Source organism: Canis lupus, chromosome 3 (genome assembly GCF_011100685.1).
Source record: "Canis lupus familiaris isolate Mischka breed German Shepherd chromosome 3, alternate assembly UU_Cfam_GSD_1.0, whole genome shotgun sequence".
Classification (NCBI taxonomy): domain Eukaryota; kingdom Metazoa; phylum Chordata; class Mammalia; order Carnivora; family Canidae; genus Canis; species Canis lupus.
Window position 1 is genome coordinate 8,167,787 of NC_049224.1, and position 27,550 is coordinate 8,195,336.

A 27,550-nucleotide genomic window follows, 5' to 3' on the forward strand; every position below is an offset into this window, starting at 1 on the left:
AATTCCACTTCCTAAATATCCTGGGGGCTGCTTAGGAAGATTGCAGGCATATGCAACCTTAATAGTATGAGAAACGTAAATATAATAGTGATGACTACAGATAGCCTATGCTCTTTAATAGAGGTGCACTTATATCTATGAAATATATTGTAAAAATTATATGTGCATTTTAGAAATATATTTTCGGTTGTTCAAGTATTCGTGATTTAAAGAAAACTCTTATGCAAGTTATTTTGTAATATGAATCAACTGGAGCCTATAAGTTTATATCATTTTTCTGATTTTCTTCAAATCAAGAAAATCTATTTTGAAAAGGAGAAAAAAATTCCGGGTTTTATTGGTCATTCCTCTTGGCATTTAAATACAAGCTTCATTTACTTTCCATATTTACCTTAAAAAAAAAAAAAGAAACTTGGCCACCGCTTTTGAAAAAAATGTGAAGCAGAAGGATTTTGAATGCTGATTTTTTTTCACAGATACACCATCTGTGGATGATGTGTGAAGACATAATATGAATCATTTAATAACTAGAGCAAATGATCATAATTAAGGAAAAGTGAAAATCAATGTTTGGGAACAATTCTTGAATTTATTACAAACAGTTAAGTTTGAGTTCTTTCCCATTCCCATTTAAAGAACGGGGTCTCATGAGTTGAAAATGATTTACAAGGCACTAACAGTTTTAAAATAATTAAGATCTGATATGCATCAGATAAGGCATCTGATAAGGCATCTTCTATCTCTTAGAAAAAAATTCATTAAATGAGCATATATACACAAATAATAAGACAAATAATTTTTAGGGACAGAGTAGTGTAACATGGCAAAACACAAAAAATAAAGATGAAGTACCTGGTATATATGAAATCGCAAATACATTTCTTCCAAATGAGGCATGCTTAATCTCTCGCACAAATTCTTTGGTGTCAGTTTTAAAACACTGGATTCGACCATTTTCCCTGTCCGCTACGCATAATTGGCCCAGGTGAGGCACAAGAGCCAAGCTGTGAGGAACGCTGAACTGGCCTGGTTTAGGATTGCTTCTAGAAGACTCTACAGAACAAAGAAAAACCTCAGATATACAATTTGTAAAATCACCCAGTCTGACTTTAAGGTTTTCTAATTTTCTAAATTCACGGTAGTAAAACCTTGAAATGTCTGGAACCAGGGGGGAAAATAAGGTGAAGCAGTTTATAAGTTTATTCCATAGTATCTCTTACCCACAAACGCATTATGGACTTTCTCCCTATTTGGACAACACTTTTGGGTTGAAGCATTCATTTTTCTTCTTGCAAGACTGTGTGTGGGTGTGTATAAGAAAATAGCCAACTGGATGTATACAGAGGCCCTGCTTTTCCCACTGCAGGGGACAGTAGTACAGTTATATCCTCAAGAATGTGAGGGGTGGCCGTCCTTAGTTCTTAGTATAACTGGCGAAGAATAACAATCAGAGATCAAGAGTCTTATTGAGTTACCTTCTCCCCACTGTGTGATGAAGTTTCCAGTTGGTGAAAACTGCACAATCCGACTGTTGCAGTAACCGTCTGAGACATAGATGGTTCCAGTGTCTGGATCCACCGCCACATCAGTGGGTTGACAAAAGTGATTCTGGTCACTGCCTGGTTGCATGCTCCTTCCCAGGGTTAACAGTGGGCCCCCTTTACTGTTTGGATCCAGTTTGAACACCTTTTTTACAAGGAACAAAAATCTTAACCAATTTGCATGGTTATTACAGGTACACACTGACTGGCTTAGACTACTTTCACAGGCGAGTAGAGTGTAAGCTTTCAGGGGATTTATTTAGAAGAAGATACTTCGGAGAACTGGATGGGACTCGGAAAATCATCACTTGGTCTGGTTCCTTCATTCTTTAAGTGAGGCTCTTAGAGCAGAAGTGATCTGCTCAAGGTCATCCAGGTAATTCATGGCAAATGGAACCAGCACTTGAAGGTCTCGCTCTACCCACCTCACACTTCCTTTTTTTTTTTTTTTGTCTCTCCTTGGCTAACAGTACAATGCTCTCCAGCTAATACAGGAGCAATTAATGTTCACTGAGATAATGTCTGAAGACCAGTGTAGTTACGCCCTTTCAGTTCCAGGGTTTTTCCCTAGTTTTCATACTCCTTTGCCACCTATTCATAAAATGGATATTAAAGCTCATCTTTTGAGAGGAAGACCTTCTGGCTATTCTGTGGTGGAAACATAACCTCCTTTAAAAACAACAAAAATGTGATGTTTTATATATAGACGTGCATGTACCTGAAGATCTTGCCTGGATTTATAGGAGATTAAGGTGGTTTAGGGAAAAACAACAACAACAACATCCAACACAAGGGATAAAACAGAACTAAGACCTGAGGACACAGAAAAGCAAAGAGAGGGAAGCCTCACATCTGGCCCAAAGCCTCCTGCCAGCCCCACACAGCAGGGTGACTTGATTCTTTACATATTAGCTTCTTCCAGCCCTGAGTTCTAAAAGAAACATTCAGATGTGGCAGTTCCATTTTCTCGTTATCCACTTACTGGGCGACAGAAAAAGGCCCAGACAGCTCCAGAGCGTTTCAAAAGCATAACTCCATTAACTTCTATTTGAATAGCTGCCAAATGGAAGATTACCTGATGCAGAGCCACATCTGTGACCCAGTAGTTTCCATCTTTATCTACACTCAAGCCATGGGGCAAATAAAACCTGAAAAATAAAAACCATTGTCTTAATTATATAATTACTCCCTAAGTATACACGAGAGGAATTTTTTTGCTAATTAATCTATAAAGGTAACGTAAATTTATGAATTGATAAATGTGTACCCACCTTACTAAAGACCAATATAACCAATATAAAATAAATGAAAATACCTGTTATAATAGAAACAGCCCTTGACACGTCTCAGGTGGTATTTATTTAATCTTTGAGAAATCTATAAATGAAGCCTACAATTACAAAGAGTCATTACAAAACATGGTGTGTGTGTGTGTTTGTGTGTGTGTGTGTATTTTTAAAGATTTTATTTATTCATGAGAGAAATACACACAGAGAGGCAGAAACATAGGCAGAGGAAGAAGCAGGCTCCCTGTGGGAGCCTGATGGGGGACTGGATCCCAGGACTCTGGGATCATGACCTGAGCCGAAGGCAGATGCTCAACCCCTGAGCCACCCAGGCGTCCCCAAGGTATGGTATATTAACAACACAAATAACATCAATTTCAAAATGAGTTCAAAAATCATATAAACATTTTTAGAAATGTGTATAAAGCAAATTGTCTAGAAAAATATAAATGGGTTTATATAGTTTGAATAGCTTCAACATACTTCAAGGTAACGTAATGCTGTATTAATATAAAATATTAAATTATTAATATTAAAGACAATAAAACCCAAAGGAAACACCTTCCAGCAGACATGCTCATCTAAGCAGAGTGGTGTGTTGAATAATCATTAGAGAAGGTTAATCTATTTAACAAATTAATTGGGATGATCTGAGTACGAGAATTAACTATAAACTCACAGGCTTAAGGAACTTAGAATTAACAAACACATGGGCAAGATCTTCATGTGGTTGTGATCAAGTGACATCTGACAATCCACAAGCTGTCTGTCTTCTAGCCTTAACCATGGCGTTGACACCGCAGATTTTTTTCCGCATGAGCCAAGACTGGAACACACTGATCTTGACTAATTAACTGAACTAGATTCTGTGTGTTGGTGACTGGATGCGAGGGTTATGATTTGCTTTCAGCAGACACCCCACCGCTGGGCAGGTTCATTTGGCAGCAGTTGCTCTCCCTTCCTCTGATTCCTTTCTGGAAAGAGAATGCTTCTGATTCATGGGTAAAGCCCCAAGACAGGCTCAGACACACTAAGTGGTAGAGCTCCTATTAGGATTTGGCCCCTGACTCGCCATCCTAGAATCCTATTAAAAAATCTAATTATTATCATCTTCATATGCAGCCGTGCTCAGAGTGGATGACTCCCTGGCTTTTCCTCTGCCTAAGCAGATGGAGCAGGGGATAGTTCCTGAAGCAGCCAGGTTAAAATGGTTGAGGACACTCTGTAAGCAGGTGCCCCATTCAGTGACCATGAATATCAGCCAATATATATATATTTTTTTTGGTTGCCAAATGTCATCTAGGAATAAGACCAAATAGTAAGTCTTTCAAAGCCAAATTACCTATGCATGCTAAGGAAAGCTAGAAATAACATTTGTTTAGTTTTCACTTTGAGATCAGAAGAAAGAAGACTTTTTTCTTAATGTCGATTACTTGATGATTTTGGTTATGTCACTTTTATGCTGAAAAAATTTTTTGAATCTTCAGATCTAAGCTGACCAGCAACTCACTTCATTAGCTATGAGTATCTATGGTGCTATGAAGTTTGAGCACATATTTGAATCACCTGGGGGAGGTTTAAAAGTACTAATTTGATGCCTGGGCCCCATCCCAGACCAAATCTCAATCTAGTTTTCTTTTTAAGCTTTCCAGGTGATTCTAATTTCATTTGGGTTTAGAACCATCTATTTAGAAAATGAAAGATGGGAGGGCCCAATCAGTCTCTTGTTTTTCCACCAGCACTGTAGGATACACCCTTTCCAAAACCAGAACCAATGCTACATATTAACAAAATGCATGTAGCACAAGCCTTAATAACAACATAAGTAATTTCACTCACAGATTTTTTCCACTGGACTGAAGTACTGCAGCATTATTTGGATCTATGACAAGGATAGTGTCTTCTTCAATGGGCCCAAGTCCTCTTTGCTGGTAAACAAACATGCTATCAAAAGAGCTTAGAAATGAAAAGAAAAGAAAAAGGCATTAGACTGGAAAATAAGTCAATGAGAAATGTCAACGAACTTGAGAAATGCAGACCATTCACTTGATTGGAAATACAGAATCAAGAGCTTAAACTTTGATTTCATGGTTTGTCCTTCACACTTCTGTTTGGTTACACAAACGTACAGCAATATATATGACAGTCTACATGTTATCACGTAAATACCATTAGCCTGTAGAGCTGTGCCACTCCGAGCGGTCAGTGGAGCGACAACACAAAACTGCCTGGAGATGTAAGGTCTCACACCCACCGAATGTGAAATCCGTACTCTCAAAAGATCCCTAGGGGATTCTTTTTTTTTTTTCCCCCTAGGGGATTCTTATTCACATGAGAGTTTAAAAAATACTACCAAGAACTCTCAACTATTTTTTTTCAGAGCTCCGCAAAATATTTTAACTCAGTAGCTATTTTCTTCCAAACTACAAAAGAAAGCATAACATACTTTAACTTATACTGTAATAAGGAAAGTGTAAATGATGGTCGTGATCAAAAATATGTTTGCCATTGTACAACGTGCAATTACATATTATATAAAAATGTAGGATACAATGCTCAAAATATTTTAAAAATATAAAACACAACTGATTCTTGAAACAAAAATATGCTTAGAAACATAAAACTTCCATAAAGCAGCTATTCTATAGGTACAAAATGGACAACTATATAATAAAAACTAAACAAACATGACAATTTCTGCTTTTTAAACTCTATCTTCCAGGTTATAAAATACTATGAACATACATGTTTGTATATTTTTTTAATTTATATTTCTACATGAATTGCTAATATATGTCCTTAAATAGATAATGATCACAGATACTGTACTTATTTCCATTCCTGTTTGCGATAAGTGACAAAGATAAAAATCCTGTAATCTAAGCTTATGGAACAGTGAGAGAAATATACAAAACATCAAGAGACTATATTTCAAAAAACAAAGTTGAATCACATGTATCTGTGTGTCTATAGAAGAATATACATAAAATATTTATATTTTGCAGATGATCAATGAATATTTCTGTAACAGAATTTCCTTTATAGAATGGGACAAAGCTGTGAAAAAAGCTATTACTATTTTCTAGCTCAATTGCATAAGCAAAAGAAGAATCTGAACAATATTAAATATTGTTTATCTATTGTATTGTATCTCCATAATACATAAATATTGTATTTATGGAGATACATTTGCAATTTGTAAAGGCAAAAAAGTGACCAAATCTGTCACATACTGATTGATTGGTGGGTTGTGATTTTTGTGGAACTTACACAGAGTCCCGGCGGAAGAATAAAAATTTCAAAATAACATTCTCTTGCCATTAAAAATACACATCACACAATTATTTGAACTTCTTGACTGTTACAGCCTTTTGGGAACATCTTTCATGAAAGATAACAGTAAGTCCCTGAAGTAGTTCTTATTAATGATGCATTCAATTGAAAACAAAATATTGATTCAGCTTTGTCAACCTAAAACTTAAGTAATACTGTTTACATATGCTATTATGTGTAGTTAAAACCACACAGCAATCCCTAGGGAAAAAAAAATACCAGAGTTTATGAAATAGAAGTAGTATCACTGACAAAGCAGATTTCATAGGCTATTTATGGGATCGTTTTTAAATTGAAATGTGAAATTTTACTAGACCCAGTGTAAGAATATACAAGGTCTTATTAAATCCTACGAGACTGAGAAAGGACAAATATGACATAACTCTTTAAAACTATGAAAACTGAGTTTATTTTGTATCTGAAACTATTTTAAACACGAATTTCTGTACTAAAAAAATAACTATTCTAGAAAACAATGGCACTGCATTCAACCACCAATGTTCTCTTTTTGCCAACTTGTCTGTGATACTGGATAACTTGAGTTCTACATATCTAAGACTCATAGTACGCTATAAGGTTCACATTGATGTGTCATAGTCTCCTCTTTCATTATGTTTTAAGGCTTATGCTATATTTCTCATTTTTCAAGAACATTTCAGTACTTTATAATAGCACAATGGCAATCTAAATAATGAGAGGTATGTTTTTAAGGAGTTTAAAACATTTCCTTTTTTTTTTTTGAATTGAAATTTTGACATAATTGTGGATTCACAAACAGTTCCAAGAAATAACACAGAGAAGTTTCCTCAAAGGTAGCATTTTGCACAACCACAGTACACCACCACAACCAGGATATTGATACGACTAAAAATCCACTGATCATATTTAGCTTTCTGTTTCCCTGTTGTAGTTCCTAAAATTTTCATTTTTCTTGCAGTTTATGTGCTTGGGCATGGAACATATTAGTATATTGTTTCTGTACTTCACTCCCACTTGGGAGTTAGTAATATGGACAGTTACCAAGTCCTCATAGTTCTTCCCAAGGGCTGTACACTTGATATACTGATAGTGTTCTGACCCACTACTGATAGCTAATAATAGTGGTGTTGTAGCGTGGCAATAGTACCTACTGTATAGCCTGATAAAACTGGAGCATACCATACTTCAGTACCTGGCTCCCACATCAGGACACAGCCATTCAATTGACCGGCTGACCAGTCTTAATCTTTTCCTTTGGGATAGTTGGAGCTTCGTGCAACTCAAAGTAGTTTATAAAGTTCTATAATTCAAAGAAAGATACCCCTTGAACAGTTCATAAATGGATGTCAGATTACAGAGCTGGATATACCGTTGCTATGGTATGCTGTTTATTTCATGTTCTAAAGCAGCTACCCCCACGTTACATGCTGCTGAGAGGTCTTTATTTCAACTACATTTAACTTTTTTACAGAATATAATAGTACCCTGCAAATTTCACACAGTGCCCGCAGCCCTGCTGATTTTTGTTTGCCTCTCTGAAAAAGCACTCAGCCTAAGAGTCTGAACTGCGGCCTATAGGCTGGAATTCATCGGTTCCTTATTTTAGCAGTTTGAATCCCCCCTTAATGATTTTGCACATTAGCAGCTAATCAAACAGTTTAGATAAGGCTGAGAAGAAATGCTTTGCTATATTCACACACAGAAAGAAATGAGAGTAAGGAGAAAATAAACTTTTGTGCCATCAATCAAAATTATGGGAATGCCAAATAAGTAACAGCAACCGAGGAGGAGAGAATAATACAGTGTCGTAATTATATATATTGTATAAAAGAACCATAGGTTTTCTTTTGCTTTTTCTTTATTTTTTAATTTTAATTCCAGGGTAATTACCATGCAGCGCTATATTCATTGCAGGTGTACAATATAGTGATTCAACCCTTCTGTACATTACTCAGTGCTCATCAAGGTAAGTACACTTGTAAGCCCCTTCACCTATTTCACCCATTCCCCCACCACCCACCCTCTCTAATGGTTTGTTAGAATCATAAGTTTTCAAGTGAGGAAATAAGTGGAAAGGTTCCCTCAATGTTAGGAAAGCAAAGATATACTATATAAAGGCCAGAGACTTTAACTGCAATATTCTTAAATACTAGGTTAAGAACACTTAGTTCTGGAAATGTACACATTGCAAAAAATCCCTGTCATGAGGAAAAGAGGTAAACAGCAAAGAAACCAGTATGACTTCAGCGCCCAATGGACCCAGCACTGGAGACAAAACAAATAGGGATGAAAAGAACACAGAACTAGGTATTATGGCACTGGGCTTTGCTGGGTCAGTAAAGCCACTGAGGACCGGGTGCTTGACAAAGTGCTTTTTGTTACTCAACAGAATGAGGCACTTATTAAAGACCTCATTTTTTGAAGTAGGGAGCTGCTGGTAAGGGAGTGCAAACATCTCCATGCACATCTCAGAACTAGGAGATGGTAACCAAGATTCAAGCCCAGGTCTCCTGTCTTTAAAAAAAAAATGGTTTTCTCTTCCTAGGATCGATGTCACTAGAATGGGAAATCTCCCTGCCAGTTATCAAATTTAATGTGTGCATGCAGAAGAGATGAAAGAACAGTCACATAACGAAGAACTAGAGAAAGTGACAAAAGCCTGGAAGAAAATGGATTGAGTAATAAGAGGCATATGGCAACGTGAGTGAGAAAGCTAGAATATGGAAACAGTCTTTCTATAGAACTCCTGATAATTTTCTGTCAGCTATGAAGGTACCAAGGTACCGTTCAGTCACTTTGAGTTCTGTTTTCCAGGCTCACTCAATTCTTAAAGTATGAAAGAATTTGCGGATGTAAAAGCAGAACCTCAAGCAGATAACTGAGATTCCAGAAAACTTTAGTTGCCTAAGTAGACCTGTTATACAATACAAAAAATTCCTGTGAATTGAGGTAAAAATATCAAAGTTAAGAAAAATACTTTATAATTGAGGCATTATTTTAAAGTGGGGCAAATCTTGAGCTGATTTTTCTGAAAGTTACGATGCAGACAGATCTCTGAGACAAGAGATCTCAGCAAGATCCCATAAACCACTGGTGAAGGGATGTTTTGTAAGCTGTCTGGGGGGCAAATGGGGACAGATTCCCAGAAGACCACACCTCCAAGAACAAAACTCGCTAAGTCAACCTTTCAACTACTCAAGTCTTATAAACAATGTTTATGAAGATTTCAAAGGCATGCTCCTCAAACAAGACCTGATACAAGGCTGAAGGGGACCGCTCATTCTCAGGGTAATTAAGAATAAAATAATATCTGTAAACTGTTAAATCTAATGAGGTGAAATGTGACTGCAATAAAGTCTTAAATTCAGTATTTAAAAAACACTACGTGAGTTTAAATTTCCAGCAAAAAACTTGAGCACAATTTTATGCAATATACTGGAAGAATTTAGTGGATTCAACACATGGTAATGAGAGTTGAATGAAAGTGAATACAATCCTTTTACACTCATCGATATCTAAAATACACAGTAAGGACAGTAATTGCATTGTGGATCAGGTAATACGTGACGTACTGTGGCTACTTCTCAACCAAACACTTCAAAGGATGATCAATTAGAGAGCCTTCAGATGATGGTATCATGTCAGCACAAAGATTGGTTGAGGACCTGAGGATACTTAGGCTGGAGAAGATAAGACTTCCTTCAGATATGTAAGTAACTGCCGCGGATAAATGGGAGTAAGTTCATCCTGCATTAGTGTCACGACGGTGGAGTTAGAAGGCTCAGATTTGAGCCTAACATAGTGTAGAACTTTGTAACACCCAGGTGAGCCCCACAGTTGGAATGTCTTGTAATACGTGGATTTTCCCAGCACTGAGAGCTCAAGCATTGGATGGCTGTGCGGGAAATGGCAGAGGAGCTCTCTGGTACACAGATGCTTTCTGGGTGTCCGGTGGCTACTCCCTCACGTGGTGCTAATGAAACCTCAATGTTTGCGTGGTCAACCCAACATTCTGAGCCTCACTCTCAGCCCGTTTGCTTCCAATGATGTCAACCCTATGCTCACATTCCAGGCACAGAATAAAAAACTTTAGGCTAAACCCAAAGAGTGGATATCATTCTTATGCCACAATGACCCATTTGGAGATGGAGGATGTGTTGACCTAAGGCAGACCAAAAATATGCTAGAAGATTCAATGGAAGGGTTTTCTGTTGACCTGTCAGGGACACAAGTCTCCTCTTCCGTGAGACTAGTCTGATAATGTGATTCTGAAGCTGAAAGCAGAGAGAGGGATCAAATCAGGGCCCAGGAAGGAAGCATTTCTCCCAGGAAGGAGAAAAATGTGTTAAAAAATGGATCTTGGTGATGTCCTTTGGACTACCACACCCTTGAAGTTTTCACTTATACAAATTACAATTACAATAATAAGTACAATTACTTTACAAAATACATTTCCATTTTTCCTAAGCTAGTTTGTGTCGGGGAGTTCCAAGTGGTACAGCTTCCAATATCTTTGGGACCCTTTTGGATGGGTCCAACTCCACGAGAAAAAAAAAATGACATAAAGGAAACAACTCTTAACACCTAAAAATTAAGAGTAAAACCCATGGTTTACTTAAGTGGGTTTGCGATGTGAGTCCTGCATAGTGGAACGACAACCATAGCTGAGAGAAATAAAAGAAAGGCCAAAAAGCAAGACTTGACAGTAGTCATGATTTTAAGACAGAGACCCAGGAACAGCTGGTACTGAGGCAGGAGCTACCCCACTCCTGCTGGGAGGCATTTAAACTTGAAAGTGCTCTAGCTGTGATGCTGCCCTAACACCAGGACAGACCAGAGGCTCTTAAAAGTTTCATTACGCCCTGCTGCTAATAGGCATTTCTTATTTCAGCGAGAAGCAGCTTCTTACAGAAGCCACATTAAAGCAAGGGACAGACCGGAAAGAGAATGGAAATCAAATAAAGAAAGGGAATGACAATCACCTTTCAGGAGGTTAAATTATTTTTATTATTATTGTTTCAGTTTGGTTGCCATGCTTAATTAGTGTGGTCAAACAGAAGAGTATGGGGGTGATCACGGAAAACAGGCAGCAATAGGGAAAGACAGTACTTAAAAATACAGTTGCTACGATGATAGCAAAGAGCGCAGGATACTAAGTATTAATTAGGGATTATTAATGCCAAGCGCTACGTGATAGTTAAAGAATGATCTCATACTAAAAACCAGGGGATACAGAGTGCTTAGATTTGATTTAGAGCAAGCTCTGGCCTTCTAGAATTTTGTGAACATGCGATGCATCAGGATGGGAAAAGTTCTAAGGGAGATTAATACAGGATTTCTCACTACTCTCTTCAAACAGTGGTAGCAACAAGAACGCAATTTCCACCCAATTGTTAACGTCCACTGTCTCTTACCAGCACATTGTAAATTCTTCAGGCAGGCACTTTTTCTTTTTTTACAATCCTTGGATATTTAGTGAGGGAGAACAAAAACTATGTATTTTGTCTGTTTTATATAATGGGCCTTATGTATGCAGGACGGCCACGCGTGTCAGTTCAAAGAGCAGAACCCACAAATCCAAATCTATTTTTCTAAAATGTAACAGAGTCATCCACTTCTAATTCTCCTCATAGAATAATAAAGCAGACAGTGGTTAAAAAGCAGAGAAGTGAGTTCTGGAAGAGGAACTTCCCGGCAACCATGGCTTAAAAAGGCTGCTGGAGGCCAACGGGCAATATAGGAGATGCAAGGAAAGAGAGGTAACAAAATTCTTACATGTGAAAGATACGAACTGAGAAAGAAGAAACAGAGATGTTAATGAGTTAAAGCAGTGCATCTGCTCTGAAGAAGTCTTGTATTTTTAACAAACACCTTTTTGTTGGTGCCATTTATTATTTATTATTGGGATAAACACACCAGGGCTTTGGCAAATGAAACCGGAATCTATTTGCCCATGATATTGGTTCTCTAGATGAAAGCCAGATGCCAGGAAAAAGCAGCTCTTTGGCGAGGACTAACATGGAAGTCACAGAAAATGGTCTATCTGTGGCTCTCACTTCCTACCCCAAGGTCATCATCATCCACCCCGAGCTGGCCTGTCCCGATCTCTTCTCCTATTAGATTGTTCCAGCCTCTGCTGTTGGCTTGGAGGGAGTATCACATGAAAATGGAGAATTGGACTTTATCCAATTCAGCTTTAGCCAGCTGAAACAGTATCAATGGGAGAAAATGACGCTGTAATTTTCTCCTCTGGTAAAATGTGGCTAGAAACCCATGCAGAAAATGTAGCAATATTCATTAAAACGAAGAATATGCTACAATGAATAGAAACAGTTTGCTTTTAAAAAGCACTTGTTAAAATACCATTAGATGTTCAATAATGACTAAGAAGATGTAACAAAGATGTATGAATAGGAATATTGAGTTCGATTGCTTTGAACCCTGAAGTGATTTCTTTCTCAGATTCCATTTTCCAGTGTGACAATGGGAAAGGACAATTAAACAATACCAAAGCTAGCAATCTGTTGTGAGATGCTGACTGCATTCCATCTCCACCTGCACAAAGAAAGCTCCATCCGTGTACAGAGGCAGAGCAGGTTTAGCATTAGCAGAAGTTTAATCAGTATCTCTGAAAATGGAAGGAAAAAAAAAAAAAAAACTGAACTCTCTGGAGGTCCTCCGTTTTATGAGTGAGACCCTACAGGCCATACGCTTGAAAGGAGAAGATTCGTTGCAATTAATTGGTATTTTGAGATTTTACCTTCATATGTAAATTTGTGATACAAACAAATAAATAAATGGATATTCACTATTCGGGAGACTTAACACAACCTGCTAAATTGGGGAGCAAGCTTTTAACAAAATAATCATGTGAATGTACTCAGAATCCCATAAAAGGCAGTATCACACAGTGGGTACCGGGGCCCACCCTGGAGTCAGACAGGAAGGGGCCAAAGCATGGCCTTGCCACTAGCTAACTCTGAGATGTGGGGCAAGAAACACTTCCCTTCTCTTGATCTCTTCATCTGGAAAATGTGCATGATAGGGACAGCAACAGTGCCGGGCTGCGTGAGGTGGTTTACGTAAACATTTAGAAGAGTGGCAGGCCCACAGAAGAAAATAAAGGCTAGATAGATGGACATTTTTCCCAAAAATCCTTCCAAGGAGATAGCGGAAGGTAAAATAAAAGCTCGGAAAGAGACACCCAGAAGGAAAAGCAGGGAAATTAGTCCTTCAGTCTTGGGTGCTCTTAAAAAGAGAAAATTTGAGTAATAAAACGAATCTCTGAAAATGTGAAGGCCAAGCTACTCTCTCTCTACACACGTGGTGGCCAAACTGGTTCAAGCATCATCTTCAGAGGGCCAAGTGTCACCACTGCCACGGAGCGGGGTCTGATGGAGAAGGAGAGTCCAATCGTCCTAGAATGCTTCTTGACGTCGCACATACCCAGAAATAGCACAGTGCTGTATTGCAGTCAACTGACAACTTTTCTTGGCGGATCGTTTCTCATGATGCATTTTCTCTGACGTCTTATAATGCCTCAGCAGTGTACTGACTTACCTTCCCTTCTCCCTACGAATCTGAAGGTGGCTCCAAGGAGGAGGGAGTAAAATAAGCAGCAGGCAGGATCACAGACGGTTTGTTATTGCCTTCTTTCCACAAACTAGTTGGCGAAACTATTTTCATTTGTTTTTAAATGCACAGGACCTCCTTTCTCTACTTAGCACAGTCAGGCACTCAAAGAGTAAATGTGGTCTGCTCACAAAAACGAAGCTCAAAAAGAACCCGGGTTAGCTCCCTTAGGATTATGCTTAGCTCCACAAAGAGTGATGCATGCTGTATTTATTGTCAGGTCCCACTCCTTGAAGGAAAAAAATATTACTTACTTTCCATCCCAGACATGATCGCCTCTGTGGAAGATCACCAGGTTGTTCTTAGCGTCCAGAGCCACCCCAGAAACCTGGCCTGGCAGCAGGTATACTCCAGGCCAATCCAGTGCTTCTTCGACATGGAAATCTAAAAGAAAAACCCACACATTTGGTGTAAAAAGGAAAGCTAGTATAATAAGCTCATGAAGATTCACCGGGGGTTGGAAGAAACTCATGCAGTTACGTCACTAGATGCGAGGAAAACAAAAACCAAGCCGTGCTCTGCATAGATACACCACATGCACATGCTGGGCAGCTTCCCGAACCAGGAGCCAAAGTTAGTGCCTGCGAACCCGTGTGGGGACTGCATGTCCGCTGGTCCTGTGGATCAAACATGCCTGCACACACAGCTTCCCCTCAGTTGGTTTCTTGTTAACAGACCAACCTGAGACTCCTTTCTTCTTGACAAGATTCTTCTGTGAAATCCCTATTTTGGGGAAATACGGGAGCATGGACGGCCTCCTTTGAATACAAAGCCTTTACAGTAGGTGAATAAAGAGCAACACGGGCAGGACCCTGTATGCATGTCTAACGTACTCCAGGCCCTACAATACGCCACTGCGGATCATCTCCTGCCCCAGGAACCTGTAAAGGAGACCCACCGCGTTTCTCCAAACGGGAGTGGAATGGGAAGACACTCTTTCCTCGCTTTACTTCACCGTTGCCTAGCAGAAGGCCAGGGGAACACAAAGTCCGTGGCTGGATGATTTGCAAGCTCCTCTCATTTCTGGCCAGGAGACACCCAGGCTTAGAGACCATCTGGGTGCAGGTGTGCGATCTCCCTCTATAAACGTGCTGGTGAATAAAGAGGCGCGCTCTGCGGGTTAGCTGTACTAATGGAGGATGCAAAATTTTGAAGATACTGTGAGATCTACTGTAGCAGAGTCGAAAGCTTCGGCAGGGACCCCGAGAGGTAGAAAGGAAGCTCCTGGAGCCCCGTTCCTCCTTCCCATCTTCCGGAGGACGTGGCAACAGGCCGTGGCATCCCCAGAGGCAGGCACTGCAGACGGCAGGGCCTGTGTCGTCAGCTTCTGAAAGCCGGAGAGGATGCTGCTATGAGAATAAACACTTAGAAGCAATTTCCTCAACTGTACTTAGGGAAATAGTACCGCTTCCCTCGAAGTCTCTTTACCTTTGCACGTGTAATTTTTTTTTCTTCAATAAAAATTAATGAGACAGCACACCCGAATGCCTGGATCAGTTCTGGCTACCACTTTTGCTAGAAGCATCCTCAACAAGCATTCCCTAAGTGTACGGTCTACGTTAAGGCATTATGCTCGACTCTGGGAACTCAAGGAAATAAAATGATGGTTTTTGACCTTGGAGGACATGTAGAATAAAATGAGAAAAAAACAAAAACAAAACAAAACAAACCAGAAACCAAATACCTAGGACACAGTGTCGTGCTGGAAGACAGGAAAGGGTCTGTAACCCTCGCTGGGGCTTGGGTGGGAGAGGGTAGGGTCAAGGCCAGACCTGGGAGATCCCCTGTTTGCACTCACAGGGGGGTCAGGGCTCACCGGGTACAGAAGCGGGTAGAGAATATTTTGGTCAGAAAGGTCCAAACTGGGGACATTTATGACTGCAGGAAAAGTTTCAAGGCCTTTAGGAAATCTGCAGAGTCACCTGTGTATGGCCAGGCAGGGCTCGGGGGGCAGCAGGCAGGAGATCTAGTTTAGACTGGAAAATGTACCTTAAACCACGGAAGGAGTATGGCTCTAACAACGAATGACTGTGAGTCTGAGCTGTGGGGTCTTGATCTCTACGAGGATTCATCTTGAGGCCCGCTGCAAGTACAGTATTAGTAGCAGGAGAGCACAGAGTTTGAGAATAATTTACGTTTGAAATACATGAGAGCCCACGAGAATGTCATTCTCACTCACGTGTTTTGAGACGCCTTCTTGAGTGGAAGAGAAGGGCGACAGGGTTACAGCGGGCACGCTTACACTTGCAAGCAGTTCTGGGCACAAGCAGTGGACGTGAATGGGGCTGCCCAGATGAATAGCACTCATCATCTATCACACTTGTCATAAAGGGGAAAAAAAGGATGCAAACTGCTGCTACTGGCGGCCGGGAGCCACAGAAAGTTCTTAAGCACGGGCGACAAGGATTAAAACTGTGTTTTCAAAAGAGAACTCTGGAAATAGTGGTACAAGCATGCCAACCAGAGAAGTCTAGAGAGGTCAACCAGTAGCTAAGTCACTGTCCAAAGAAAAGGTCTGAAATTATTTTAAAGTTGCTTGAATCTCAGGTGACAGGTCGCTCATTCACGCCTGTTACAGCTCGCCCACCTGGTGGTCAGGTTCCTGGCAGCAGTCATCAGCTCCTGAAGAGTCTGGATGGGCTTCAAGGGAACCTCGAACCTCATGACAACAGAGACACTTAATGGCTTTCATCTGATTCTCAGAGCCCAGCACCACTGCCACCAGATGGAATTTCTTAAAAGGGCCAGGATCGTGTCATATTTACTATTTTCACCAAGTGTTGCACAGGGCCTGGGGTCCCTGTAGTGGCCTAATCCATGCACTAACCGGTCTCTAGTTAAGTTGTCAACTAGCACTCAAACACCCTTATGATCTTGTCATTCACTTGCACTACCTCTTTTTACCCTCACCACTGTGCTGAAGACACTGATAAGAGGCTCAATAAAAATGGTAATTGGTTAATTATTTTCATTAAAGAAAATAAACAGGAGGGCCTGGTGGCTCAGTCACTTAGGCTGCGGCTCAGGTCATGATCCCAGTGTCCTGGGGTTGAGCCCTGCATCGGGCTCCCTGCTCAGCAAGAAGCCTGCTTCTCCTCCTTCTCCTTACTCGTGCTCTCTCATACTCTCTCTCAAATAAATAAATAAAATCCTTAAAAAAAAAAAAAAGAAAGAAAGAAAGAAAAAAAAAGAAAAAAGAAAAGAAACAAACATGTTTCTTAGAACATTTCTATTCAGTGGTTGACCAGCAGGAACTGGATGCTAGGGGCTGATGATAGTTCAGAGATACTAATTCTGATTAAAAAAATATATATGCGCAGTGTCCAAAATAACTACACTGGGGACAAATGTGAGTTTCATAAAATATTGGAAATACTGTGTAAGAAACTTTAATCTGGCTAGGAATGATCCCAATTATCACTGACCTTAGACTGGGAAGCACTCAGAAGTCTGCAAAAAGCACTGAGTGGATGCATTGGGAACAGTCTATCTTATTACATATGAGAATCCCTTTAGGTTGGAACTTTTCAAAAAGGAAAAAGCAGTGTAAATATCTGGAACATACTTATTAAAACGTATACTTTTGGTGAATTTTCAAAACAGTAAAGGTAGTAGGTAAGGAAATATATAAAAAAGCTAACGCTGCGAGCAACCTGGTTCTTCTAGCACTGAGTCGATGCAAAAGAGAACTACTCCGTGCATGGCAAAATTTTTGGAGAGACTCTATTTATATGTTATTTAGATAATACATATTATTTTAAGTGTGATTTTAAAATACTGCTGCACAATTATGAAGATTACCTGCCCAAGACCTCAAACTCCTCAGGGTCTAGGTCTCTGTGTTAACTAGAGATTCTACAGGAGTTAAAGGAAAACTGAGTTCATGTTCTCTTCTGGGAACATTAGCTTGGTTAATTGGTGTTTTTACTTCCAGCGTCACCATCTTTTTCGTCATTAGGGTTTTAAAGGCTGTGCCTGTTAAGACTGAGTGATTGAGAATCAGGGCAGTCACTTAGGGCCGGTGGTACGTGTATATGGAATTAATACTGAGGTACTTCCTTGCCCGGCCTGTCGTTACAGGAGAATCACAGAGTGCCAGTGACGTGCTGGCTCATCCTGGCTCATTTCACAGGAAAGGAACTGGAGGCTTGGGCCAGACTTCAACCATCAATATCGAGGATGACTATTTTCTAATCCCCAATTAAGAAATATTTCAAATCCTTATTAGAGAAATTACACGATAAACCGTATTTGGGTTCTCACTTAAACTTAACATTTTCAATCATGGCAGAGTTAAAAATTAGAGTTCAGATCTCTCTTAGCCTTCTTCATTTATGAAGTGATTCAGGATATGACTAATGTTGGAGAGCCTTACGGTTTTAATTTGAAAATTAATACAAATTTCTTAGACATGACCTTGGGCAAATCATTCCCACATCTAAGTGTCAGTTGCTCTAAATTCAGATGTCAAATAACTGGATTATTTCAGAAGAATTCTTACATGCATTATATAAAGGTAAATGTGCAGTCATATTCTGCTGTATATTTAGGGAAAAAGTTACTACTTTCAGAAAAAAATTCAACATTACTATTAAAATGGTATCAATAAATCACTAAGAATTAATGAATTACACCTCTCTATGAGGGAGATTAATGTTAGTGATCAATGCTGCTTTCATATGAAATTATTAAAAGGCATTTAAAAGGGCATTCATTCATCTGTGTTACAGAAGAACTAACAGAATTAAATAAAGCTGAGAAAAAAAAAATGTAATTTCCGACCCAGAGCTGTGACTTCACTTCAGTGGAACAGGGGCTCTTCACACTTAACCTTAAGTAAAAGACCCTTGATGAAATCACTAGACAGCTTCAACAGAAACAGGGAAATTCTCTTCTAGTGAGAAAAGATGCCTTATTTTGGTCAGGGATTGCTATTCACCAGAAGTGCCAGCAGTAACTATAATTAACTGAAACTACAGGAGAAATATTTATACTCAAGTCAGAAAGAAAACAAGAATTAAATTATAATGTTTCATTGAATGGAGATGAAGTGAGGGAGAGAAGTGAGACGTCACGAGGGCTCAACAGCACTAGCAAGAATTTCTTTTTAAGATTTAACTGCAAACGAGATCGTCCACTTGATCAAAATGTTTGGATATTGACTGAGAAAGTACGATCAAAAGTAATCTACACCTGGAGTTACTACAATGAGATGAGACATGATGATGGGACAATTGGACCAAAACCAATCATCAGGCTTCCCTCTGGTCTGCCTGCCTTCTTTCCTCCCTCCTTCGCTCCCTCTCTTCCTATCTACTTATTTATCTACTATTTTATGTCATGGTGAGAGGCAAAATAACGAAGTGATTAAAAACCCAGATTTGGGGGATCCCTGGGTGGCGCAGCGGTTTGGCGCCTGCCTTTGGCCCAGGGCGCGATCCTGGAGACCCGGGATCGAATCCCACATCGGGCTCCCGGTGCATGGAGCCTGCTTCTCCCTCTGCCTGTGTCTCTGCCTCTCTCTCTCTCTCTCTCTGTGACTATCATAAATAAATAAAAATTAAAAAAAAAAAAACCCAGATTTGGAGCAAGTCTGACTGGCTTTGAATCCTGGTTCCTTGAGCTATGGCACTTGAGGCATGTGACTTAACCTTTCTACACTTCAGTGTATTCCCCGATAAAATGGGTTTATAAATAGGGTTGTTACGAGAATTAAATAAGTTAATGCACCTCAAACACCTAGCCTGGCTCACAGGGCTATGTCTCTGTTCTTATAATTCTCCTTCCCTCCAGAGAGAAAATCCAGCCAACTGAATGCTTTATTTTACCCGGGAAATCCTACAAGATGTGAAACTAGAGGTAAGCACATGACTGAAATACGTTTGAAGTGTGGACTCTGTGAGTTGTCCATAGAATTTAAGTAAAATCCAAATATTTGTAAGAATATTGAGAGAGCTTATGAGTTCTTTTAACTGATAAAGAAGCGTCACACAAATGTAGATATTATTTTTGGATGCCCAGAGGTATGCAATTGCATCCTGAATCAGGCTTCCTGATAGCAAACAGTAGTCCAATCGTATCTGCCACTGAGAATAGCAATCCATAGTTTTATTTTTTTATTTTTTATTTTTTTCAATCTGTAGTTTTAAATTGATTTCTCAATGAGTCTGGTTTCCAGAAGAATAGAAACTAAGATTTTACACCTATCCTACGAATATTGTTTCACGCAGATACCAAACTAATGGTAGAACCCAAATGACTGTTAAGTGTAAAAAGGAGTGTATCCGCTCCTCAGTCTACCTAGCTGAAGATTTTCACACGGCCCATCATACATCACAGGCAAACATCAAGGCAGATGGATGTAAGTGATCGGGAGATTTGAAGAGCCACAAACTCCCATTGTGATGGAACACCACGCCAAGTCATTTTCTGATTTTATCAAATTGGGAGCGCCAAATTTTACAGCTTTCCTACACATTCCAAGAAAATTCTCTCATGGATGCTGCTTAAGTTAATTAATATTTAGTTCTATTACTTCGGTGTTTAAAATTTTGAAATCTTAATACAGTATGACATTAATGGTGGCAATTAGAATCATAATTATTGTTAATGTACTACAACATTTATTAAGTATTTTCTGTGCGCCCGAAACTGTTCAAAAAACTTTCCATGTATTATCGGATACATGGAAATATTATTCGACCCTCATTTTCAACCCTATGAGAAATGTACTGTTACGATCTTTATTTTTATAGATGAGAAAACTAAAGCCCAGAGAATTTCTTTTGTAAACCTTCCCAGGGATCGCATAGTTATGGGTGTAGCTAGGATTCAAAGCCAGGAAGCTGGTCTCCAGGGCCTGAAGCGTTCCACATCATATTACCTCCATGGAATGGTTTTCAAATTTTATTTCAGCCAAATGCAGAATCAATCGTTCTGGGGCAAGCTGTATTGTGTGCATGCAGTGCATGCACATGTGTGTGTTGTGTGCGTGCATGTGTGGGGCATGGAGACCGCAACCACTGCTTCCCCTTTGAGGCATGCCCTTTCCAGCAATAGTTGGAAACCTCTGGACTAGTCTAGCTGCACCTCTCCAGGACATTTCTGTGCTTCTAGTGCTGTTTCAGGACTACTGGGAGAAGAGTTTTCAGAACAGACCCGCCAAAGGTCACGAAGGTCGGTGCTATTTGCGGATCTTTGCACTTTTACAGACACACTAAAAACACACTACTTAACCATCTTGTTCTTGGGAATGCTAAAGACTTCACAGCAAAGTTGGAAGACATCATTCACGCAGCTTGTGTCCACTGATCCTCAACCCACTATGCGGTGGGAACTCAATTTTAAAGGGGCAGTTGCCTGGTTGTGGGACCACGTGGAATTCAGACCCATCTAGAAGCGCACAAAATGGTACAGCTTTTGAAACCCTCAGGCAGTCCTGGGCCTACCCCACACAGTCACATCCAGATTTTTGAGCTGATCAGTATGTCACCCTTGACCCCTCAACTCGGCTGATTAGGACCCATTACTGTGTGACAGTTCCAAAATATGGCCCAGTCAATGAGATCTAAAGAGCTGCAGCATAAAATGCCTCTGTACCGGGTTGTGCTAGTGCTATCAACCATGGACATCAGAACATGGTCCCAAGGAGAAGTTTCCAGCTTCTAAGCAGTGATGGTCCAGAGCTCCAGGGAGGTATATCCTAACTGGGCAAGCCAGTTAGCCCAGTATTTCGTGCACGACCATAACGAAGTGTAAAGAACTAGAAGGTGCACATTCTACTTTTAAGTTCAGTCATAGTGTCCAAGTTTTAAATTCAGACTCTGTGACCTCATGGAAACGGGTTAACTTCTCTAGGCTTCCATTTCTTTGTTTGAAAATTAAAATAGGTCTCAAAGAGACATGAAATGAGTATGAGCTATGATATTAAGCAGCATGACAGCCTTACATTTTTGTTTTAGTAATAATCTCAGATGAAAAGCCACCTTCTTCTTTGAAGCTAATGTAATTCCTTACAGCACATTAGGCATTTAGGGAGACAGTTCATTCCTCCGGACCATGAGGGTACCATTTTCAGTTTTGTCTGAAGTATAAAGAAAGGGAATGAGAAAAACAGTGGAAGGTTATCCATCAAATTTATTCCCCTTATTCATCCCCTGGGAAATATACATGAATTAGCCTACTGTTTCACTGGGGTATTGTATCCTACTAACTCCCTACTTTCTTTTTTTGCTGATGGAAGCTTCCTGAGGACAGGTCTTTCTCTGGCTTACAGAAAGAAATGAAATATTTCCAGTTAAGGTTAGCTATTACATTGTGTCATGATGAACAATGAAAGTTGAAAAAAAAAAAAAAAAAGGAAAGGCTTTCAGAAACAGCTTATCTAAAAATGAGTCTCGCGAGTCTGCATTTAATGTTTAAAAAGGTCTTGAATCAGAGTAGTGAAGCAACACTAAAATAAATCATCTCAGAAAGGAAATACATGCACATTTCCTTTCTATAATTAGGATTTGTGCTGTATGTTTCTATGACTCATTGTTTTATTTCATTCAGTGACCTTTACCCACATATTTAAAATGAAAGGAAATTTCCTGACCAAGATCCTGCGGAAACATTTTCTCCCTGGACACTGCCATTCTGACCACCACGGAAAGTGTACGATCCAGCAAGAAAATGCACTTGGGGTATTTGAAATATTTCTTTCATTAAAAAGCTAAATAAGTTTTAGGAACACCGTGCCTTAAGTTAAACTATGATTTTTACACGGGCACTTACGATACCCATAAATAACCACTACATCATTTCAAATTCAGGAGTAACAAAGAGAAGTCACGGAATAAAGCATGATGCAGCGCCAACATTTCACACTTGAATAGAGCTGTGTCCTCACCAGGGAGGCCCTTGTGCCTCGTATATGTTCATTCTGTGTGGGTTCCCACTGACGGTCCCGAATGCAGAGGTTCAGAAAGACACTTGAGCCTATCTATGAAGTGGACAGGGCCACGATGACCTGCAGATTTTCTAGGCACCACACTCGGCAATGTCAATTCGGTTGTTCTTTGGTGGGATTAAGGAGTCGCGATTTTTCCTAAGCCCCACCTTAGGTGATTCTGATGCACTGCAGTCCAGGGGACCCCTCTTGAGAAACACAGTTTCATCCGATAACATCAGGAGTTAGAGCAGGGCTGATCCTATTTAAATATCAAGATGTAAAAATCCAGGTCCCAGTTAACATCCCATGGAAACTACTAGATCAGTCCCAACGGACGGTGCTTGAAACTTCTGTGTGAGCCAAAAAAGGCACCTCATGCTAATTTTTTTTCAATTATAAATAAAAATCAGCTGGGTGTTGAATAATTTATGGCTTCCTGCAAAGCTGTATTTTGAAAACACCAAGCTGGCAGCCTGAGCCATTCCAGCCCACGCGTGGACAGCTGCCATGCACCCATATCCGTTACTTTTTTGGAGATTATCTCCACATGCTGTATCATCTGGCTTTCCACATTAGCAAGGAACATGAAACACAATCGATGGGACAGAGGCCACAGCACAATTAAAGACAAAGATGAGGCATCCATAGCTTGCTGGTACAGAAACCTGAAGGGAATAAGTATTGTCCTCTAAATATGGAAGCCAATCCTGGTTAGAAATAAAGATAAATCTCAAGAGTTTCTGACTTGCTGGAGGTCCCCCCAGAAATAACTACTCAATTTTCCAATTAAGAGTGTAATTGATGATGGAACTTAAGAAACTACAGTCACAAAAATGGTTATTATTATTATTTTTTTTTATTTTTTTTATTTTTTACAAGTCAACTGGAAGAGAATGTTGGAAGGATAAGATTCCTTTCATGGGAATTTAACTCCCTTAAAAAAGAAGGTTGCATAAAGGCATTTCATATACTGAGACTGTACGTATCGGGTGTTGAACTTCCCATTTCTTTCCACAGAGCAGAACAGAGAACACCGATTTGGTAAGAATTTGCTGCCCTGAGTTTCATGTGCCGCCCCCTCCCCAACATGATCTAGATCTTCTTGGTCCCGGTAATTCCGGCTCATCGACTGAACGGAAACTGAATTTATGTAGCCTCGGACCAAGACAGAAAGAAAAGCTCAAACCAAAGTGATATCTCATAACCCAGGTCTGAGTAATGTGGTTTTTCATTTTTGGTTGTTTTTTTTTTTTTTTTTCCTGCTAAGTTCTTTTGATGGTTATTTTTTCACCCATTCATTTTTATTCCCTTCAGATTCTGCTAATGTGGATTGCAGCGTGTTATAGTTTGTTCTTTAAAAGAAGCCCTACACGCACCTCCTGAGCGGTCTGGTTCCCAGGTGCCTTCAGCAGGCAGGGGCTGCTGTAATGACAGAACTCTGCTCTCTGCTGGCCTCAGAGTAGACTCTAGCCTGTGGAATTTGTGAATTCTGTCTCGAACAAGAACGGCATTGCCCCTGTCCTCACGCTCTGCACTCCCTCTGGCATCAGGAGGACCAACATCCTTCTTCTGGACTACATTTGCAATCTCAGCTACCAGGTCTGACTCTGACTCTGCCTTTTCTGTAGGATTATACTTATGCACATGAACCACATCTTCCCTCTCTCCTAGCAGCTTGGAAAGCAGTGAATAGAAATCACCTGTGGAAAAAAAGAGAAGAGATAAGGGGTGGAGGGTTGATAAGATTGCAAACTTTACAACATTTTGTGCCTTACTAATACCATCTCCTGGTTCGTCGTCGTGAGTGGGAGAGAAGGTTGCTCTCAGATGTTCAAGCGTGAGGGGAAAAAAAGAGGATTTCCCAGAACAAGGAAAAAAAGGACAGGCTTCACATTTCATTTCATAAACCACCTATTTCTTTATCTCAGGAGCCAACAACACGAGATAACCTCTATTTGCATATTAGTGGACACAAGACAATGCACATGTGATTGCGCGGCATGTTTCAATAAATGGTTTTCACGGTAGAGCTGGATTGATTTGGAAGTTCGATTTCTAAAAATATTATTAACAGCTACATCAGAAAACAGCCATCTTTGAGGAAAACGCTTTGGAGTTGTCTCCAGAAGCCTATTAGAGTACAACGTACGAGAAATTAAACGTGTATTTTTCAGCATATGCATAAAACACAAGATACCTAACAGGTATGCGCATCTTCTTGGCAAGTGGAAAACCAAAGTTTTATTATTATTATTAATTATTATTATTATTATTATTATTTTGTCAGCAGTGCTACTGTAAAGTAGCTCCAGTTGTTCATTTTAAACAAGAAATAAACAAATTCCAGGAAAAGAATTTTGCGAGAAAAGAATAAATTAAATCACTTGCAAACAAAAGAGAAGATTTTAATAAACGATCATTGGAATGATGCATCACTAAGATACATTTCATGTCTATTTTTTTTTTTTTTTTACTAAAAAGGAAACTTGGATTTGATAATTTAATTCCATGAAAGCAAATTATTTATAAAGCATTATGACTTCCATAGGACTACGGAAGGTTCATGAAGCACTTTAACCCTCATCATTTACATCTATGGCTTTAAATCCATGTACATCAGCTATGTGAATGGGAAACATGTTTACATTCTCAACAGAAACATAAATCTGCTTTTCTAAGCCAAACCCAGAGGTAACAAACACTCATTTCTTCTTTTTCCTCACTCTAAGTGCTGCTAATGAAATCAGTTAGGACTGCGGAGTCCTATTGCTTAACTTTAATTACATCTACAGCATGATCGGTTAACATTTGTAAAATCTTTTTTATGACCAGTAGGAAATGAAAATGATAACTGGCTTAACGACGACACATTCCTCTAAAGAATATATTATTTAAAAATTGGTGCAAGGGGACATGAAGTCTTTCCAAAATGATGCTAAGAGATCCTGTCATGTTTACAAACAGTCTTGGTTTAATGACTCAAAGTAGGTTTTCCATTCTTGCCCACGAAAGCAGCTTCTCCCAGGTGAAATCTTCAATCAGAAAATAATTGCCAAGTAATAGGGCCAATCTCAGTAAAACGAACAAAGCAAATTACACCTCAACCAAACCTGTTAGGCCACGGTGGCATTTTGCTGCACGGAAACGAATCCATTACCGCTGAATCCTCCTGCACTCCCCGCCCCCCCCAAATATAAATAGCTTACCGTGCTGTTAGACAATGAAACATCCACACAGAAAATGAAATGCAAGATTATTTCGGGAACAAAAATCAGCATCTTAAATCCTGAATCCATGTCATTAGGCTAATAATGTTGGTGGAGGAACGCAGACTTGCCACTATGCGTAGTTTATTCAGGGGGGTCAGTAAAAATCTAAAAGCTGTGATGAAGCATCAAACGCATGATGCTCTGGTTCCTTTGAAATGGTCATTTTCAATCATCATTGGGTTAGGAAAACAACAATTCAGCAAAGTCATGGGCTTGGCTGCACAAAGGTTGCATTGGCCTTAGGAAAACAAAGCTTCAGAGCTGCAGCTCATTTATAGAGATAGAGAGAGAGATAGAGAGAGAGAGAGAGAGAGAGAGAGAGAGAGAGAGAGGGGAGACCACTAGATGGCTATCTCTCACGTTCTCAGGCACAAACCAAAGAGTTTTCCTTTCTCTTCTGGGGACTGGATTATATGGAATCTTGAAATGTTACGTATTTTTCTGAGCCACATAGATCTAACCTTGAGTGCAGGGGATGGAGGAGAAAATAAACAGGACATCGTATGGTCTCTACCCCAGTTTTAGTTCTCGATATTCCCTTCCTTTTCAGTTTTATGGTAGCGCCATATGGCTTTCCCTTCCTTCAATGTCAATCTAAGAGGTTTCTTCTTCCTGGGACACGCTCTCCCCAGTAACCACCCGGCTCCCAAGTTTTCAGATACTGAAGTGTCACTTACGTCCCAGAAGCCCTCCTTGACCATCCAAGCAGGGGTCTCAGCTCCGTGGCCCTGCAGCACTCAGGTCCTTCCTGGGGTGGTGACCGCCCAAGGTCTGGTGCATGTTTCATACCCATGTTTGAATCCCACCCTGGTACTTAGTGGCTCTTCTGTGTCTCTAAGCAAGTTGCTTAACATTGTAAAGGTAACGACTACAACCTCTAAGAGTTGTTTTGTGGGTTTCAAAAGTGACTGTGAAAGGCCCCGTCCAGTGCACACGGTAAAGCAGGTGTCACTGAACCGTAGCTATTGTAACTGCCAGCAAAACAGACCTAAACTCTGGTTGCCACATGCACGTGTGTCTGTTTCGATCTGTTGTTTACCTCAAACTAAAAAATTCAATTCTTATTTCGTATTCAAGTGTTGGGATTTTCATAATGAGGGTAAAAAAAAGTCCCTTTAACTTCACAGCCCTATATTTTCTCACCACGTCACTATGGCTGCAGTAGTGACTTGCTTCCTAGCTTTGCCAAAGGAAGTGGTGCTTGCACTCTCTCTCTGTCTCTCTCTCCCTCTGTCTCTCTCTGTCTCTCTCTCTCTCTCTGTCTCAGTCCATTTTTGGAGAAAGCACTATCCCTACTCCAGTGTTCTGGATGCCAGCCCTCCCAGTACCCCCTGGAACCTCTCCTGTTTTCTTTTCTTTTCTAACACAGCTTCTTTGCCCAAGACTTGGCTCCGGTTACAAGCACACCCACTCTGCATTTCTCTTGGGTGGTCGTGGAGGAAAGAGAGACCTTCCTTGACGCAGTTCGTCTTTCCAACTTTACTGCCTCCCCTTCTCCTTCACCAAGTTCCAGCACCGTCCAACGGTGCTCTCTAAGGTAACAGCTGCCCAACACGAAAGCCACCAGACACAGGGGGC

At 40.0% G+C, this 27,550-nt stretch overlaps 1 protein-coding gene across 11 annotated transcripts in view; it reads right to left on the reverse strand.

Moving 5' to 3' along the window:
- PAM (peptidylglycine alpha-amidating monooxygenase) overlaps positions 1-27,550 on the reverse strand; it is a 150,348-nt gene that overhangs the window by 18,960 nt on the left and 103,838 nt on the right. For 6 of the 11 annotated variants that reach the window (XM_038532232.1, XM_038532229.1, XM_038532228.1 and 3 more), the window contains exons 14-19: positions 24,080-24,403; positions 14,026-14,155; positions 4,667-4,783; positions 2,617-2,689; positions 1,476-1,686; positions 853-1,053 (exon numbers count right to left, since the gene is read on the reverse strand). In XM_038532232.1, coding sequence (XP_038388160.1) covers positions 853-1,053; positions 1,476-1,686; positions 2,617-2,689; positions 4,667-4,783; positions 14,026-14,155; positions 24,080-24,403 — 1,056 coding nt within the window. The remainder of the gene's footprint in view (positions 1-852; positions 1,054-1,475; positions 1,687-2,616; positions 2,690-4,666; positions 4,784-14,025; positions 14,156-24,079; positions 24,404-27,550) is intronic. The other 5 variants (XM_038532237.1, XM_038532236.1, XM_038532235.1 and 2 more) reach the window with 1 other exon arrangement.